General features: G+C 38.5%; 1 protein-coding gene and 1 long non-coding RNA gene across 2 annotated transcripts in view; both read right to left on the bottom strand.

Annotated features, from left to right (window-relative positions):
• Positions 1–231: 231 nt before the first annotated feature.
• LOC124160658 lies at positions 232–10,062 on the bottom strand. Its single transcript, XR_006865216.1, has 4 exons — positions 10,019–10,062; positions 6,466–6,547; positions 3,283–3,558; positions 232–1,190 (listed from the first exon to the last, which is right to left on the bottom strand). It is a non-coding gene; the product is annotated as an uncharacterized LOC124160658 (long non-coding RNA).
• An 826-nt stretch (positions 10,063–10,888) lies between these two features.
• The window catches only part of LOC124160453 (cuticle collagen 2-like), a 146,847-nt gene continuing 137,555 nt past the window's right edge, over positions 10,889–20,180 (bottom strand). Inside the window, exon 4 of the mRNA XM_046536305.1 lies at positions 10,889–11,328. Coding sequence (XP_046392261.1) covers positions 10,889–11,328 — 440 coding nt within the window. The remainder of the gene's footprint in view (positions 11,329–20,180) is intronic.

The raw sequence follows: 20,180 nt of genomic DNA, 5'->3' as shown, positions 1-20,180 counted from the left end.
GGGGATGGTGTAAAATCAGATTATTTAAGAACGTTACATATTAGATATTTACTAGAACTTGACACCCATTTTTTATCATTGGGTTTTATTATGGACATATGAATCCATCAATACACCGGCATTATATTCTCATTAGGGGAAATAACAAATGACTAATTTCGAAAACTATTCTTATTCATCAACTAATGTAGGCATCAGAACAGCATATTTTACAAGAAAAAATGTAGGTACTCAATATTGTAATTTTCTTCAGGATCAAGAGCAAACACATATATCAATCCTAGGTAGACTCAGTAAATTCAATGCCTCACACATAGAACTCACAATAAGGGCACAAAGTCGACATAAGACTATCTGAGAACAAGTTATATATTCTGATATAAAATACATTTTTACATTTAAAAATGAGGGAAAGTTTGGAATAACTCACATATCAAACAATAGTGTGAGAAAATTCTCAACTCAAGGTTATAATAGTGAGAAGACAACCTATGAAAGTATTGGATTATCTGCAAATGAAATAGTACCAACATTCCTGGAGGAGGTGGGGATGCCCAAAAAACAGCCTAAAATACTCGAAACTAAAATTGTTGTTACTTCATCTTGATTCTTTTCTTCGGTGACTTGACGAGTAGGAGGCAGTATCCATTCCAATCTTTCTCCTAATACTGCTCCCAAATGGGATTTAGGATTCATTAGGAGTATCAGTAAATGCCAAAATTACAGCCATCAATGAGTCCAGCCCACCAGATTCACTTATTTCCGTCAGATTGCGTTGAAAGAAGCAACAAGAGAAAGAAAAAATACAGCATATTGGATGAATCTTTTTACTGACCAGAAAACTAATTAGCATTCAAAAAACAGCCTTTCATGATGAACCATAGAATATTTGGCCATTTAAGTCAATTCTCTTCCGCTGTGATGCGATGAGGAGGCCGAAGCAATGATTCCAATCTTTCGCCTAAGTCTACTAGGAAATTGGATTTTGGATTTGCTCAGGAACACAAAAAAATGACAAAATTACAGCCAAGCCACCGAATCAGCTACTTCCATTGGGATTGCAGCGAGAGAAGGAACGATGAAGAAAAAAATTCAGCTGCTACTGGAGGGGAGACAGCTTCAACAATTCTGCAAGGGGGTGGTCCTTCAGAAGTGAGGAGGATAAGAATCTGCACACACCTGCAGAGTATCTAAAATGACATGAGAGAGAAATGAAAAAGAGGATATTAGTATGACAGAATCCTTAAAAACTTTATAGAGGAATGGTGTACCAAAATTGATAAAACCTGATATTATTGACCTGAAAACTATTTCCCATTCAATCATCGATTCATTCAAGTATGTATGAGGTTATTGCTATCAGAAACACTCTTTACCTGCTTTTCTATTAGTGCATTTTAGACACGTGTATTCCATTTATGTGTGAGGTTTGCATGGCATTTCGTCATATCAGTCTCAGCTTTCATACGTTCCTCCATGTTGGGATTTACATAGGGGACAACAGTTTCTACAGCCATCCTGCGGGCGCCTTCGGGTCAGAGGTGCCAATCTATCTAAACCAACAGAAAGGGAACATGAACGCGCCACGGAGAGGAAGCAGTTCCGCCGTGTCGGAGCACGTGTGGTCAGAACCCTGCCACACTGTGGATTTCGATGAGCTTAAACCCTGCGTAACGAATGCCGTTACTATCCTAGGCTAATCCCAGAAGCTATAAAGATAGCTAAGCATCCTGAGAACTGCAACAGAGAAGACTGCTACACATTAGCCAACACATGGTAAAGGGTCTTCTACATCAATGACCAATCAGAGCCCACCTGAGATCCAACCAATCAGAACCGACCTAATATCCCTAAATTTCCTATATAAGACGGCGAAATTTACGCATCACTACTTCCGACCTGAAGACGACAGCTAGATGACTGGAGAAACTGTCTTGAACAACACAACGCGGAGGAATGCCCAAAAACCTTGACTCATATGTATTAAAGTTTTTCAGGAGGAAATGGTGAACCATTGAATTACCTGTTCCATGAAACCTGTTACCAGGAATCAAGTCCCAGTAGCAGTATCATGTCAGTAGTAATTTTGCTATAGCTAATACATCTAGCTAGTAGCTCTTTAAATAGAAAAATAATTTTGTATTCAACTCTTTCAACACAGCAAGAAATTATGTGTCTCATTACACAACATATACATGTTTAGTCTGATGTACTGCAAGGAAATGAACAGGCGACAGGGAAGAACAGCAATGTAAATTATTATGATGACCTAAAGTATCATTGAAAGGCGTGATAAGTACCTATTATCTCTGTTTACAATAATTAAATTTTTACTTGCGTCAATAGGGTAGTTTCCTTCATCAAAGAAAACGAAATGCATCGATTGTGATTCCTTGCCCACCATTAGTGTATTCATAATGTACAAATTATTTGGTTTTAGAAATCCCAGTTTAGACCAATGGAAACGGTCAATTTTAACCTCATTTGGAAAAGGTCAGATTGGTGCCAATGCGATTCTGTTCCACGTGACGTCACAGGGACCTAGTTTCTATACGAGTAGATAGGAGTTTTACATCGTCGATTACTAATGCATTGATAAGGCACAGAGCTCAGGGAAACATCTCTTAATAATCACACATTAAAAATACCTAAGTTCGGAAAATCTCCGTCGTTTGATAGGGGAATAATAATCCTTATTAAAACCAAGCGCTACCTGCTAGCAGGGTACTCGGCTACATGCTAGCAGCCTGCGTCGTATCAGCGCTCAAGCCTCACTCCAAGGTCACCTTACAAGGCGGCAGGAGAACCAGAAATACGTCACACGGACTTTTTCCCATCATTCCTACTTAGCCGTCGCATTTTCGCGCACTTGAAAATTTTCACTCTTCATTTTATCTCGAAAAATAGATATCGTCATTTAAAAATCTAAAAGTGTGAAATTCGTACTCCAGGAGTAATAATCTTTACATTTGGGAAATAAAATAAAAATCGGAAACTACCCTATTTGGTACTAGAGATAAAGTATATGTTTTTGCAAAATATTTCGTTCAGGTAATTGTTGCTTAAAAGGCAGTGATCATTCATAAATTAATGGCAGCTGAGCAAATTATTTCATATTAAGAGGTGGCAATGGTTCGATTCAATATCATTAAGTACACCCCTGAATGAAAGTAAAAAATGATGCGCTTGAATATTGGAGGAAATCACGTACATACTACTCTAATAAAAATAACGTACAGTAATTGGCACCGGTTGAATAATATGAAACGTAGGTATTAATACCTCTGAGATCAACGGTTGATAAACCACCATGAACAATCTTTTTCTGTGCCAGACTGGAGCCTGGGATGGAGGCTACTTGCAACTCATCATCTTCACCTTAACCTTCAGAAGAAAAGAGCTGCAATGTCATTCACAAAAATCATTCTCGTTGGATGTAAATTATTGCAAGTAGAGGCAATCTTCATTGATTCAGGCAGGAATACATCCAACTGGTTCACAGGCGTATGATCCATTATCAATGGAGAAAATGGATCATTCCTTCGGATGTCTACCAATCTAAGAGAAAATGTAATTGAGAAATAATATACCATTGCTTTCAATGCAAAAAAAACAGTTTGAATGTAAAAAAAACAAATACAAACAATTTTGAATGGATGATTTACAACAATAGGTACTTCTATCAAACAGAATATATGGGACCTGAAATTCGGTATGAAGCTAATTAAAAAATGGAAGTAACAAGAAAAATAAAATAAATCCCGCCGTAAACTAAGAGAAAAAAGAAGAGAGAGTTTTAGAAGTAAGACAACATTGTAATGGTTGCTACGAGACGGAAGTGAAAGAAGGATATAATATTCTCATTTGCAAATTCTATTCCTTCCCTGACATTGTTACAGCTGAATCTGTATTTCTTTATAGTTTCTGCCCGATAGTAAAATTGTTCTACTTCCTCAAGTTTTGATGAATTACTATTTTTGAGCCTAAGATTTTTTGCACATAAAGTTTCTCAAAACAATATGACAAAGGTTGTTATATTGATTTATTTTATTTGTTTACATCGCCCAAAAAATAGCTCATTTCAGGCCTTTCACAACGGGGGAAATACGTAACATGAAACGATGACTTTCACATGCAACCATGCCCAGGGTAGGGGCAACCTACCCGGGCAGGACTCAAACCCACGACCTTTGGTTTGGCAGGCGAGGACTTTAACCCACTCCCTCCGAGATGGTCTGACGTTTGTGAAGATTCATTGTTGTTATTTTTTGCTATGCTTTTTTGGTGAAATGACTAGCAAATTAAGCGTTTAATTCTTCAAACTGCTTATAAATTTTACTCTGGCTGCCAAGTTGGCCGTGAGCTCTAGGATTGGGCTCCAAGTGTTTGCTGCACCACTTGTTACAGTAGTTTGACCAAATATTTGGTATTTGGTCAAACTGCTGTAACATATGGCACAAAGTTACATGTGAATGGGTGCCAATCTCTTTGTAAAGGGCATAAAAATTTTTTCCTACAAGTACATGACAGTCAACACTGAAATTTTTACAGAAGATGAAGGCTTGGTTTTTTACTGTAATTAAATGCATAGAACTAGATGTTGATAGAACTAATGATGCCATGTGACCCTGAAAAATAGAGACTGTTTACTAATCCCCCCCAATTCTATCTCCTTAGCATAAATGATCATCTTTTAGAACTTTGTACCTCTCAAAACCCTAATAAGTAATATAAATGCTAAAGAATCCTTTTCATTCCACCAAATGATAGCAAAATGATGAAAGTTGGAGGAAGGACTTCCCCCAAAAATGGTGGGTGATGGAGGAAAAAAGATGACTAATTTAGATTCAGTACCTAGGTCATTTTGATCATATATTACCTGGCTACGTGCCTTGCACATGCAATGAGAAAAAAAGGATAACATGCGTAATGTATTATTGAAATTCGTCATACATCAAGAATCATACAATTAGGGAAATTAATTGGTCCGGTCAAGATTACCTTATCAACCAAATTTTCAAATGGACAATTAAGTATTGACTTTTGACCTTCAGTTTTCCACGATAGACGTGATCCAGTGTCTGGAAAGATACAGCAAATTTCAAGAGGTTATTCCTCTTTTGCTATTTATTATATTTACTTGTTAATTCTTTTGAATGAAATACATAATTCCGTAAGGATGTTATCCGTATTTAACTATCAATGACTAAGATGTCATCAGCAGATTACCCCAAAATAAGCAATGACTATTAGATGGCTTTACATATATTGGCTATCTCAAACGCTGGTAGCAGAGAAGATTTTCAGTAAAACATGTAAGCAGAGCTGAGAAAGGGAGTTTCATTTCATTCTTTTCTTTCCCTGCCATGTGCTCAGTGCTATTGCGGCATGTGACACAGGTAGATTCCCAGAGGGTAGGCGATAGGTCCCTGCAAAAGGGTAAACATTTTTGGCATGGCACTTTTACCACCGGTGTCATAATATTTTGGAAATTTGATATGATCATGCACACGATGGAATTAAAAAATATGAAAAAATCAATAACCACTCCATTTCCTTCATGGGGATGGATAATTACTTGCTATTTCCATCAGAAGGTGGTAAAATGCATGAAGGAAATCAGAGGCAAAGTTCATCTGTAGTGGGTACATGCATGTATCACATGAGGAAATTGTTCTCAGCAGGAAACAGCAAGGCTACAGGGAGAAAAAAGTATACCACATCATCTGCCATGAACATTGGTGTGGGTATTGAACTATTTGACACAAAACTTTCTTCCAGATGTAAATGTTCCTTATTGTATTCGTTTCGTAATTACTTTGGTACCAAATTATTACAACTTTCCATGCTTGTACCCAGAATCAAATCTAGGTGGGGGGGAAACTAGCTTTGGTTATTCAAGTTGTAACTTTTGTGAAGAGAAAAGGCTAATGAAGCCAAAGTTTTAAGGAAATTATGACAGCAATTTATTAGTTTTTATACTTATTTGTTTGAAAGAATAATGATGTTTATTTTATTTTCATGACTCCAGCTAATATTATTTTTCTTCAAAAGGAAAATTTGTTCATAACTTTTTTTTAAACTAAATTTTCGCTTTTGGGGGGGGGGGGGGGCAGTTGCCCCCCCTGCCCTCCACTGGGTATGCCCATGCAACATAAAAGTTCTCATTGTGAGGAAGGAACTGTTAGGACTGAGATTGAAAAACTGAATGGGTCCATCAGTGATGAAAATATACCTTAGACTATGTAATTCTTTGATTCCATCCACATTGTCCTGAATTAGGTAGTCATTTGAATACATATTCAAATGCCTGTGCTTGAATACATTGAGTGCTGATGCAAAGGCTTAAGTTCCAAGTGAGTTCCAAATTATAGTCCCTGAGCCAGTGTATAGTTTTTGGGATTTTGGAATATGGAATATATATATGTGTATGAGGAAAAATGACAATACGAACAAATCTCATACCGTTTTGATGATGTGCTGCAGGCCTGGGGCAGGTGTCATTCCCCTAATGTCGCAGCGGGATGAGTGGCCGCAGGTGTTATGGCTGAAAAAAAAACAATTTAAATGATATTCATCATGAGCCAGCTTAACCCTTAAACAGCGGAGTTTTTTTTTCGGAGTTTTATTATGTTTTTCCGTTAAAAACTGATTGATTACCTCCTAAGGATTCAGAAAAACACTTAGTTTTAAAATTCTGTTGATTCGTTCTTGCTAGAGGGGGTGTGCCCGTATGGGCACGCTAGCCGTTCCGGCCACCGGTCTGCATTCTGCAGAAGAATCGCTCGAACCATCATAATTCTTATTTTTACTGCGTGATACGCCATATGTTTTCGCATTTACCTATAGTACTCCTTTTATTTGGCAATTTGAAGTAATTTCAAGTCATTATACTATATTTTTTTCGGTTTAAACATTTTTTTGGCTGTCCAAAGATCTTAACAGTATATAACACAGATTTGAAAACAGTTATTGAATAAAAAAACACGTTATCGATGAGTTTATTAACAAAATTAGTCCTTTATTGCTGGTAGAGTTTTTGAATACTATATATTGGGTTTTCAATTGCCGAGTATTATCGTTAGAATTTCATTGAAGGCAAACACCAGGGCACTTAGCACAGTCTGAGCGCGCGCGGAAAGAATATTCTTCATAAGAACATCGGCGTCTATGAACCAGGACAAATTGGTTATCCCTGCCATCATACCTTATGTCATCAGACTGGCTATGATTAGTTGCACTTGATAGGGAATATTAAATACGACCACCAGCTCTGGAAAAGGTACATTTTCGTTACAAAAACACTTGTGCAATCTCTCGCCTAAAGGTTTACTGCGGTATATTTGAACCAGAATTTTCCATATTGATCCAGGCATTTACAATGACAGCATCAAGGAAATAGCTTCATGTGGACCATCACCATTTTTTCCTCTGATAGCATTCCTGTACCTGTTGATATTTTGATCCGTGAGATCAGTTCCGCCTATCTAAATATTGTATATAGAGCTGCTCTGCCACTGCTGGCTGCCTAACTTGTACCATTTTTGAGGTAACACGCGGGAATCTCGTGACATTTGAGAGTGGGTGTACACATTGGCAAGGTGACTTGACAGTCACTACCGAAAAATCATTCTATCTAACAACAACAATATTCCCTTTTTTCTCCCGTGCGAAAGCATGGGAGGAGCGGGGCCGCTTAGCTAGCTGTTTTTTCGACCTTTGAGTATCCTTTTTCTCACAACTGTTCCAGTAGCCTCACATCCTTGAGATTTTAACTGATTTATAAGAGGAAAGCTAGTAAACCTATTGTCAAAATAAATGGAAAAGATTTATCGCTTGCTCTAGTAAATTGTCCAACATGATAAGCAAATACGAAGAGCATTTACCTACGAATTTATGGTAGTTATTTTTTTATTCAGCACTCAGTCCCTGCTATATGCTGAAGTCCACCAAGTAATCTTGAGGAGCATTCAAGCACTATATTTTAAAGCCGAAACTTATAGTTTCACCCCGTATGAACTGTTTGTAGCCATGATTGCCAAAATATTTTATCATGGATTCATCATGTTTTAGCTTTCTCATCCTTAACCCTTCCACCATGCACTTGATTGTTGGGTATGTATACCAGTGGTGGAAAATAGCCCTATCATTCTTCATACTGGATAGTTGAGCAAAGTATAACGCAAGCACCATGAATAAAAGTGTTGAATAGTATAAAATGTATTTTTGTACTAAAAATTAATGGAAATATTACAAAAAAATACAGCAAAAAATATTGAAGTCGTTAAAATCGAGTGATATAAGAAAAAAATGAAAGATTGACAAAAAATTAGCGTTTTACATCGAGATTATTTGATAACAGACCCAATAATGACGTTTGTAGCGAAGGACACCAGCCAAAAAAGACACCCCCGGCTACCGGCTAGCGTGCCCATATGGGATCACCCAAAAATAAATTCAAATTCCTTGTTTCATACGAAAGATATCACAATACTGGCAAAAGAAACCGAAGTTGACATCATTCATTATGAGGATAAGATTAAATACTTAGCCGAATATAAAAAATAAAAAGGAAAAAAATCGCATTTACTGAAGACACTTCGCCATTTTTCCTCTTTTTCCACCTCGAACAGAGTGAGTAAGAATACCCATCATGCCACAGTCAACTGCTGGTACAAATGCTGGCCGTAAGCACACGAACCGAATAAAGTGATACATTGTAATCATTTTTGGAGAAAACAGCATGCTCTATAATGTTTGGGTCGGAATTTATACGAAATTATTTAGACCACTGCAGCTGTGCCCATATGGGCACGCTAGCCGTTCAAGAGTTAAGATGAATATTGGATCATCTGCTCTACTTATAACACATGCTATTGCTCCTGGTTATTCTTTCAAGTAGAATGATAAAATGCATGTCATATTGGCCTTTTTAATGATGATAAGACACATATACCCTTGGAAATTGATAGGCACTTTGAGTGAATGTTTTTTGCATGCTGGGGCTGTTCAACCTTAAGGATACATATATAGGCACGTGCTTAGGGGCATCGCAGTCAAAGCGGCAAAGCCTTCTCTCAGGCAAGAAGCATAGATGTATACTGGAGGCACCTCGCAGGGCACTGCCGTGAGCAGGATTATTAATACCCCATATTAACAGTAAACAGCATTATGGAACCCACATAATTAGGGATGGGCCAATCCAGGATTTTTTCGGATCCTTGATTTTCGGAGCTGGATCTTTCTGATCGGAAATTTTCGAATCCAGATGCGTTTTTAAATTACTGATGCTGAGATTCCCCTGATGAATGTTCAATCTCTTGGGAAGAGTCACAATATGTGCCAATTGTATTTTGCCTTTTTTATTTTCCACTGCTGAAATACTCCTACGTAGCCTCTGCGAGAGTTTTCAAGCAAAACGGTTCATGAGTAGGACAAGAATTGCATGCGACGGTGCATTCAAAGAGAGATTCGGAACTCTTTCCAGCCTTGTGGGGAGTTGAATGCACTGAAGCTATTATTTAATATTTTGCATCTAGATCCTATGTCTTCTGTGACTTTGGATCTGATGTATCTGATGAAGGGCAATATCTGTGGATATTTGTATCTGATTCGACCATCCCTACACATAATACTATGTGGGTTCCGTCTGCCTGCAGTTGTCATCTTTGCTAGGGTTTTAAATGTACTAAGTTAGGATTACAGCAGAATACATGCCAAAATAGATATTGAGGAATGAGCAGGGACATTTAGAAATAATGTCCTCTTTTTGTCGCATGCCCTTCCAGTTTGCTCTTGGTTATGCTGGTCGAGGCCCTTTCGTCAGTACAAGTGAGAGAGGGGAGGGGAGGCGGCAAAAAAAGGAGGTTACACTGTTTAATTGGGGTGGTATAATCCTTATTATAATAGCTGAAAGTACATATCTTAGTCTTGTAGTGCTGTGAAAGAGAGGGATGAATACTTTTTGTTAAAAAAAGCTGCAACAATTAAAAATGAAAAGAGAGTAAGGTTCTCTTACCTTTGGGTGGTTGGCCGCCCATGTAGCAGGGAGTTGGCCCAGGTGTTATGGCCCTGAAGTAGTGAATATACATGATTGAAGATAGACATCATTTACTGATTTAAGTTAAAACTCTATCATATATTAACATTAAAGATAATGTCACTCAAAAACTAATAATATGTGCGTTGACTGTAATTACATTTGTCATTAAGGATTTTCATAAGATGTTCACAGAAATAAGTTCTTGCCATTAAAAATATGTTTTTTTGTGTATTAATTCATTTTAGCAGGTTAAATTAGCAGGAAAGATAACTAAATAATTTCTTAGAAAGAGGTTATTTTCAAAAGTTTTCATTTTATCTAGTGCATGTGTCGACCTGAGGGTGGCGGGCTATAGTCACAAAGGATCTAAAATATATCCACCATTGCAGTGGCGCAGCGAGGGGGTGGGTTTTGGGGGATAAAACGCCCCAGGGCTCAGAAATTTTTTAAAAGTTTAATCCATTTTACTTAAATGGATTACCATTACTTACAGAATAGTGTCAATATTAATAAAACATCCCTCCGAAAACCGTAAAACTCACCATTTTGAACCATTTATATCGAAAATTTTCTGAATGAGTGCCCCGCACCTCATACCTTACCCAGGCGGGTATTCCACAGCCCCAGAAATCCCAGTATTAGTTGTGCCCATTAACCCCCTCTAGCCTTAAGTCCTAGCTGCGCCCCTGCACCATTGCAACAACGGAGAAAAAATACGTAGCCGAAAGGCAATATGGATAGTAAAATTTTATGCAAGTATTTGGGGGAGGGTTCTTGACCCCCTCCTTCACTTACCTCATGAGGTGGGACTTCCGACTTCACCGCGGGCCATGGGTGGTGATGTTTTTACTGGTCACCTCCAGGACCGACCCGCGGCGGTCTCTGCTCCAGGGCCTGGAGGTCTAGGTGTATTAGCAGATGTTCAATGATCGCCTCCAGCCGGTCAATCTCCGCTAGCAAGTCTTCGATATCTAGCCTCAATATCTCCATTTCTCGGAGCATTGACCGGTGGAGGCGATCGTTTGGCCCTGGATGGTCCTGCACCTCACTACTCCCCCTGGCAGGGCCCTCATCTTGATCTTGTTCTTCTCCCGGAGGAGGAGGTGAGGCGGGCGAAGGTGGTGTGCCCGCCTCCGGGGGCACAGGGGACGTGGATGGTGGTGGTTCCCTTGTGTTGTCCACTGCTTCCACGTCCGCCCCCGGAGTCACCGTCTCCTCCGGGCAAGGGCCCTCGGCGGCCGGACCCTCCTCCTCATCCCGCCGCTGTGTCCTTCGGCAGCAACATCCTATCACGGAAAAGAGGAAAGAAAATCATAGACAGATACCTAGTCTATGTTCGCTATACCAGTTATACCAGTTCGCTCACATAGCACAAGGTTTGTTATACTCTTATTTTTCCCTAACGCTCATCCCGACAGACGGCATGCATCGAGGATTTTCTTCTAATATCCTCCATGGGAATGCAGACGAAAATTTTTTCTGGGGTGTTATTGCACAGAGGAACAATGCACCACATGTAATTTTTCCTTCTTTCAGCCATGTTCTCCTTTAAACGCAACGTGGCTCTTCCAAACCTGAAGTTACGACGTTACTGAGCTTGGACTCCTACTGAATTATGACGTCACGGCGTAAGATTAGTGGGGGCGGTATATTTTAGCCCGCGAAAGTCGGGAGACTCTTGGGATTAATATTCTAGTGAATAAACTGAATTTTTAGCGGAAAAAGTATATTGCGGTACCAAGTGTTTACTGTAGTAATTCAGCACACTGTCTATAAAAAGTATGCAATTTCACTCTTATGAGGTTGGAAAACGATTATTCACAAAATTTTAAGCACGGCTATCTGATGTTTATTTGAACCTTAAGAATACGGATTACGTTTCGGTCGAAAACGAACCAATTTTTATTACAGAGGCCTCGAGGCAAGCGCTCCCTATCCGGGGCGCAGCCATGAATTAAAGCTGGGGGAGGATAAGGTGCAACTAATACAAGGGTGTGTGGGGTATGGTATACCCACCAGGATAAGCGGTAGGTGCGAGATTAATAAATTGCAAAATTTAATAATAAATGGTTTAAAATGGTGAGTTATACGGCTTTCTGAGGGGTATTCTATTAATCTCTACGCTATTCTATTGGTAATATCAATACAATTTAGTAAAACGTATTAAACTTAAAAATTTCTGTGAGCTATTGGGGGGGGGGGGCGTTTATCCCTCAAAACCCCTCCCCCCTCGCTGCCTCACTGCTCTGTATAGTCATGAGTTTGCCCTGTTGCTAGATGCTTTGGAGGCATTGCGATATCAGTAAGGGAAGCATTCCAAGTCATGAATCGCCCAGAGCTTCCAGCAACAGGGCATCTAGTAAGGTTCTCAAGTCTCCATTACACCAATTGTGCGAAAAATCCAATGAGAAGCAACAACCATCATTCACCGCTTGACCGGGTTTCGAGCCAGGATCCCCCGATATCCGTTCCAGTACATGCTTTAGCCGGTTGAGCTACCGACGTGTTATTCCCACTTTTGGATATTTCCTTATACTCTACCGGGCAAGGTGGTATGGACTGCTGAGTATTCGATATGCCACAAGCAGTCCAAATCGTCCGCACGGGGCCTTCCTCTCCGGCTGAGGCGCACAATTTGGTCCTCTTGTGATTTCATATGAAAAGGAGTCCTTGTCCGCCTTTGTCCACAAATATGACGCCTTGGTAGCATTATTTGAACAACGAGCAATTATGAACAACGCATAATTCGATTGGAAATCCTGCTTTGAATCCTAGCCGAGGCGAATGATTTTTTTCTCCGTGGGTTTTTCGCACAATTTTTGTATTGCGAGTGACTCCCATCAAGTTATCTCCGTGTAAGTCCTGGTATACTTAATCTCTCTTGTACCCTTGGGATGCGAAGTACCTTATACCTGCGTCACATGTGAATCAGACTTATGACTATTCCAGGCAGCGGCGCAGCGAGGGGGGGGGGTTTCGGGGGATAAAATCCCCCCCAGAACTCAAAGGAATATTGAAGTTTAATCCATTTTACTTATTTGAATCGGTATTTATTACCAAATAGTGTTAGGATTAATCAAATATCCCTCAGAAAACCGTAAAACTCGCCATTTTGAACCATTATTCTTAATTATTTTCTGGAGGAGGGCCCCCGCATCTCCCCTGCAACTCCTGCTTACACTAATGGGTTTGCAATACCTCCACACCCGTAAGTGTTAGTTGCGCCTAAAACCACCCCTAGCCTTAATTCCGAGCTGCGCCCCTGAATGCAGGCTATAATAAATTATCTAAATTAGAAAATTTATTCCCCTCACAATGTTATTTATGTTAAAATATTTCTTGGAGTGTAGGTCAACTTATGTAATGCAAAAAAGTAATAGCCAACGTTTCTGTTTATTTTAAACTATCATTAGGGCTTAACTTTGTACATTATATAATTTATCTATTAATATAATAATAATTTAATATCAATAATATATCATTATCAATAAATATGTACACAATTAAGTTCTGAAGATGGTTTTAAATAAACACAAACATTGGCTATAACTTTTTTGCAGAACATACGCTGACCTACACTCCAAGAATTACTTTAACAAGTATTAAATGAAGTCAAAATAAGGAAAAAATAAATAATGATATTTTTTTAAATAATAGAATAAATTTCAAAGTACCGTGATGATTAAATTTATATTGCTCTCCTAAAGAGGGGCTAATATGGCCATACGGGAATGTAAAACTATTCGTATCCGTTATTCAAGCTATGTTGTCTCGTACAGTATCATGTCTTTATTTTGAAATGATTGGGAAGGTGTTTGCAAAGGAATGTTTTAGTCACACCTCTCTTCCAACGGAGAAAAATTCCATGAAAACGCCCAAAAAATTAACTTGCATCCATCGCTTAGAGGACATGTTCGATTGATAATAAAATAAATCTTCATTTCTTCGTATTTTGACTTCGAAGAAATAGTTGAATGTAACGGATTTGCTAGAGGCCTACCGGAAATAAATTCGATCAAATAAGCCACGACTACGGTAAATTAATTCCGTCAGGAAAATTTGACGCAAGGAAATGACACCTTCTTACGTGGCACTAGTAATCTATTCCTTGAGTAAATCGTCCCGAATACCAAGGAAAATGCAAATGTCTTCGGCGTAAAAGGATTTTTAAGAGAACAGACCAGAGTTGCTAAGCAGCTCGTTCCGTAGGATGTATTTTATCAAAAAATGAAAAAAATACTCATTCTCAAAGGCGTATTTCACGGTATGATAATGTTCAGAAGTTGTTCTGGTACTTACGTAGAGCGTTTCCCATTTTATTCTCGTCTTATCTTCTTATCCTTCGTTTTATCCTCGTAAGCGTCTGCTTTCGTCTTCTCTATGAAGCGGTGATAGCAGTGTAAATTCTGCATACCTAGCAACGCGCGGCTATCGGCTTCTGAGAGCATTGTTGTGAGGTAATGCTTAGGACTATGCATTTTTATTCGAAGAATTTCATCGCGAATTTACTTTTAGGGCATAGAATTAATAATGTGTTGTATTCTTAAGTTAGTATATGTATTTTCACTGCATCATACTACATGGAGTAGCGGTGTCAGAAGATTTTTTCCTTTAAAATGCTTTTGGCTAAAAATGCCACGGATTAGAAGGAATTAATTTTTTATCCTTGTTGATTTATCGTAATGTATTTTGTGCGCTGCATATTCGGCTTCAATTTTTTACCAACTTTTAATTTATTTGTTCATACCCTCAATTTAGTTTACAATTTAAATAGTCTAAGTAAGATTTATAACGCGGAAGAAAAAAAAAAGCATGCAAAAATTTAGGCGTTTAATAACTTATATTACACATACATGTTATTTGGTTTTAGAAATTCCAGTTTAGACGAATGTTAATTGTCAGTTTTAATTTCATTTGAAAAAAGCCAGATTGCGACCATGCTATGCCACTTTACGTAACGTCGCAAGGTCCGAGATGCTAAACGAGTAGTCAGGAATTTTGCATCGTCTGAGATTACCAATTCACGCATGTGGCACAGAGCCCAGAGAAACATCTCTTTATAATCACCTATTTTAACCCTATGTTTAGAAAGTTTCCTTCGTTTGATAGGATATTAATAATTCCTATCTAAGCCAAGCGATACCTGCTAGAATGGTACTCTGCTACCTGCTAGAAGCCTTATCGTCGCGGCGTTCATAGCCTCGTACCACGTTGGATGTTGGATTCACCCGACGGCAGCCGGATCCAGAATGAAGTCACACGGGCTACTCACACCATTCATGTTTAGCCGTCGCATTTTCGCACGCTTGAAATTTTTCTCCTTTTATTTAATCGCGAAAAATAGATATTATCATTTAAAATTTTAAAATCGTGAAATACGTACTCCAGGTGTAAATAGTGTATCGATTTAGGCAATTTAAAGAATAGGAAACCACCCTATTATTACCAAACTTAGGGCATATTTTACACGCTTTTGGTATGTTATAATCCAGTAGTAGATCCAGAGAGGGGATGTGGGGGGGTTTAGTCCCACCCTCCTTGGGTATCCAATTTACTCTAGATAGAATAAGGTAGTTTCCTTCATCAAAGAAAACAAAAGGATTGATAGCGATTCGTTACCCACCATTAGTGCATTCATAATATACAAACTAATTGGTTCTAGAAATACCGGTTTAGACGAATGGCAATGGTCAATTTTATCCTTATTTGAAAAAGGGCAGGCTGGCGCCCATGCGATGCCACTCCATGTGACGTCACAGGGATCTAGCTTCTATACGAGCAGATAGGAGTTTTACATCGTCTGAGATTGCCAGTGCATGCATGAGCCACAGAGCTCAGGAAAACATGCCTTTATAATCACCTATTAAAACTGGCTAAGGTCGGAAAGTTTTCTTCGTTTCATAAGGTTTTAATAATTCTTATTTAAGCCAAGCGCTACCAGATAGCTGGGTACAAGGCTACCTGCTAGCATCCTCGTCGTATTAGCGCTCAAGGCCTCGCCTCATGGTCGCTTCACTTGCGGCAACGGGAACCAGAAATACGTCACACGGAGTTTTCCCATCATTCATACTTAGCCGTCGCGTTTTCGTTGCGCTTCAAAATTCTCACTTTTCAATTAATCGCGAAAAATAGATATCGTAATCGCAAATCTATAAGCGTGAAATACGTACTCCAGCAAATAATAATCTTTCGATTTGGGCCTAAAAAAAAATAGGAAACCACCCTATAGTAATCTCAGCCCCCTCCCCCCTTGTCCCTATCCTGGATTCGCCACTAGTTAACAGGACATTCTTGAAGTAATCTGGAACCTACTGAAATTCAGGTATTTCATGATGTACTATCGTTTTCAAAAGTATGTAGACACCCACGAGCCCCACTTAACTGATGTGGTAGGGTCGGTAAAAACTTGGAAGGTTGGCACATGAGGTAGCCTGCATCTCTCACCAGTATGCCAGCAATAGCCGACGAGGACGGACGCGGGGGCGACCGGGCTAGCGAGACAGGAGTCAAACTACAGGCTCAAGTGCCCTAGTGGATAGGAAACTCACGGCCACGCTCATGTTGGGCTTTCGGTGTGTTTTCTTGCGAGCTCCGTGGCGAGGATTTCCTCTCTTCAGATTCATATTTGGACTCACCGTGAACACGGAATGTGTCTGTGGCTTCGTAGCTGAGAAGGAATACTTCACGCGCATTTAATGCACAGAAGTTATTGGGGGGGATTCGAATCCGAGCAATTTATTTTGTGAAAGGTCAATTTATAACATCAACATAATAGATATAGTTGACTCAGGAAAAAAATTAACACCGAATTTTTTAGCGACTAATTTTTTAAAATTAATGACTCAGTCTGCGTCAACACATTTATTTCTAAGCAAGTTTATTGAAAGAGTGGAAATAAGCAGGGGAAGTGGCACAGGTTGTATTTTATCCTTGCTATTGTCAAATTTCCGTTGATAAAATCTCTACTCATGTTATGGACAATACTCAATAAATAGCCAGATACACTCTTTGTTGAAATCAAAATGATAGCCGAAGATCATGATGTTTGCAACTCAATCGATAACACTGATCAACCAAAAAATAATTTTTCCTGTTCTAGCCATGTTTTTGGCCGATCCTCTGGTATTTTTCGGGCTGATTCCGAAGCTGGGCCCAGATGTTTTCTATCATGTTAAGTTTTTTAGGATCGGATTCAACGGGGATTCAAGGGGGTTTAAGTAAAACAATTGAGAATTAAGGTAATGTGAAAAATGGGTACTTACTCGGAATTTTCTGGCATATTAAGCTTCTGACGAATCCCTTTTCAGTGTCCACCACTAAGCTGATAACATGCTTCTGAACTTTTATTGGTGCCGTTTGTGCATCAGTAAAATATTCTGGTGGAAACGGCGCCAAGGTTCGTAGGAAATAAGTCCAGGTGTGAGCCGATGAAGTGAATTGTTTTAAATACGTAGAGCAGCCCATTTTTTGAGCAATTTTATTACATTGACCACCAGATCGCGATGATATTTAGACATTCTATTTCCTAGAAAACCTACGGCAGCATTTTTGAATGCCTTCCACGCGCTTTTTTGTTGAACTCTAGCTGTCAAAATTACGAATCCTTCAGCGCTTCTTACAAAAATCTATGGCCCAATGAAAATCCTTCTATTATCTGTTTTTCACTGATTTTGAGGACATTTGTTTCAAGTAAGTAAAACCTGCACCATTTTTGCATATATCTTTTACACAATTTTGAAAAAGCCCTAATTTAATACTTAGGGGTGACAAAGTAATACTTTTAGGATCGTAAAATAGTTGAAAAGGACGTTTTGGAAACCAGGAACGAGTGCTTAGGTTATAGCCAATCTTTTTTCAAGCAATGATTTTTTCTGTATCTGCTATCCCAATCGCAGAAGAAGCAATAATATTTCGAGTAGTCAAACCGTATGCCTAGTAAAAATGCAGCTACTTTTAATTTTCCACAAATTTTGCGTAGTGAAAAATTTACTGCATATTCGGGTAAGATTCTTTCATGTCAGTTCCATGAGCTTATGCTTTCGAAGGGAGTTCAATTCCATTATGTTAGAAAACAGCCTTTAAGCTGAAGTTAAAGAAATCAATCAACCTAATCATCTGCGTTGTATTCAAAACTAAGAGTAGCCACAACAAAGAGAACATCATTGCAAAAATGAAGATTGTTTTCATGAGAAAAATGATTTAAATTCGTCATTGAGAAATCTATGCATTGAAATGTTTGTATTTGGATCCAGCAAACTCCAACCCTTCAATTGTGATCTTAAAATCTCATTCTGCTTTTTAAACAAATTTATAATTTGCGCAATAGATCACTTACATCTTATTGCGTTATAGAATGAGGTCTATCAGATATGTTTGGTCCAAAAATTGGGTCTTTCGAGATTTCGAATCCATCATTCTCACATACTTTCTGAATATTCCCTAAGATTAAAATTTTGTGTGGTTCCAGCACTAGTAAATTTTTCAAGTGTGGGACTGATTCTAGGTTGTTTGGATCTTTTACTGTTTGTTTTAACTTCGGTATTTTCCTTTAATTTATGTTTCACAAAAATAGTAGTCAGAAATATGATTCTTAACTTCCCGCCGAATCATAAGGACGGAAAAATTCATATGACGTTTTCCATCAGTCCAACCAGTGAGAAGCCTTTCACTCCTGCTACATATCGCAGAAGGCTCCGATCCTGTATCCACGTCTTCCAACAGACAGTTAAAATAAAGTCTGAAACTGTCTCAAAAAGGCAATATTCCTCCTTTTAGCCTTGCAAGTAATTTCACCGCACACGTAACAAAAGTCATCGTAGTAGTTCACGCTCTGTTTAGGCCCATTCGCCCTCTTAAAAATGTCGGCCAAAAAAAGTATGGCTTGTATATTTTTGTCAAATGGTGTTTTGTGATTCTCCACTTGTAGGGAACCAATCATTAAAAAAATTCAGGATAATTAAAAATGCTGAGCAACATTGCCTCGGTGATTTGAAATGGAGTGACCCCGCGATGAAAGCTAAGACCTTTCACAACGATTACAATGTAATAAGCTGATATTTCCTGCGAGCAACAAAATTCTCAAACCGTCTGCTGATGAATATCACACGTCTTTACGCGCCTACAGTCATATACGTATTTGGAGTGGAAGCTGATTATGCATTACATCGAAAAAACGATAGGTTACTGCAAGTTAATTATATATTTTGTTGGGATAGGAGGGCATGCCATGCCATCGTAGGACAATATGTTATGACAGGAAATTAATTTTTTTACCAGTTCATGCTATCATGATATATATGTAAATGAAATAAATTACTACTTTTGTGAAAATAAAAAAACATACATTCAGCTGTACTAATGAAACTAGATGTGATGAAAATAAGCTAAGCCCAGATTCCGAATCAGCAAAAAATACGTCTAAGATCATCCAACGACGTCTCCAGGACAAAATCTTTGTTCACCAGTGTGGGAAGTTATGAAATTAAAAGCACCAACGCTTTGCTTCCAATAAGAGTGCGAACTACAAATACCTCCAAGGATTAAGTAGAAGTAAATTAAAACATGAAATCTTTCATCCTAAAAAATGAACGAAGGGGCGGCCTGGAGTGATTGTGTGACCTCGGTAGGGGCCCATGGGGGCTGGGGGATTCGGGGGTCCTCCACCGGAAGATTTTGGGAAATCGCATGCCCAGAAGTGGATTTTGACGCTATTCTGTCTCTTAAAATTTAGATTAACGTAAATAAAAGGTAGCAATTTCGTAAATAAAAATACTAAGCAAAATGAGAATTGCATAGGTTAAAAATTTAATAGGTATGATGGTTCCATTATCTATTAAATTGCTATTTATACCTAAAAACCGCACTGAAATCTAAAAATCCTCCAAAATAACTTTCGAATAACCCTTTCAGAAAGCATAAGGTTCTCTTGTATCTTCTACAACCTTTATTTAATTAATATTTACAAAGTTTGTACGCTAATTATGCTGCAAATAAGGCAAATAATAAGAGTTTAGAATTTTATAATTGTTAAAAATAATTTGAGAAGACTGAGGAACTGAGGTCTGAGGACAACATTAAATAATTATAAAAATATGACCGAATCATCCATTTCTTCAACGGAGATTTGACAGTGCAAGGA

Source organism: Ischnura elegans, chromosome 6 (genome assembly GCF_921293095.1).
Source record: "Ischnura elegans chromosome 6, ioIscEleg1.1, whole genome shotgun sequence".
Classification (NCBI taxonomy): Eukaryota; Metazoa; Arthropoda; class Insecta; order Odonata; family Coenagrionidae; genus Ischnura; species Ischnura elegans.
This window is presented reverse-complemented; position numbering and strand designations above follow the sequence as displayed.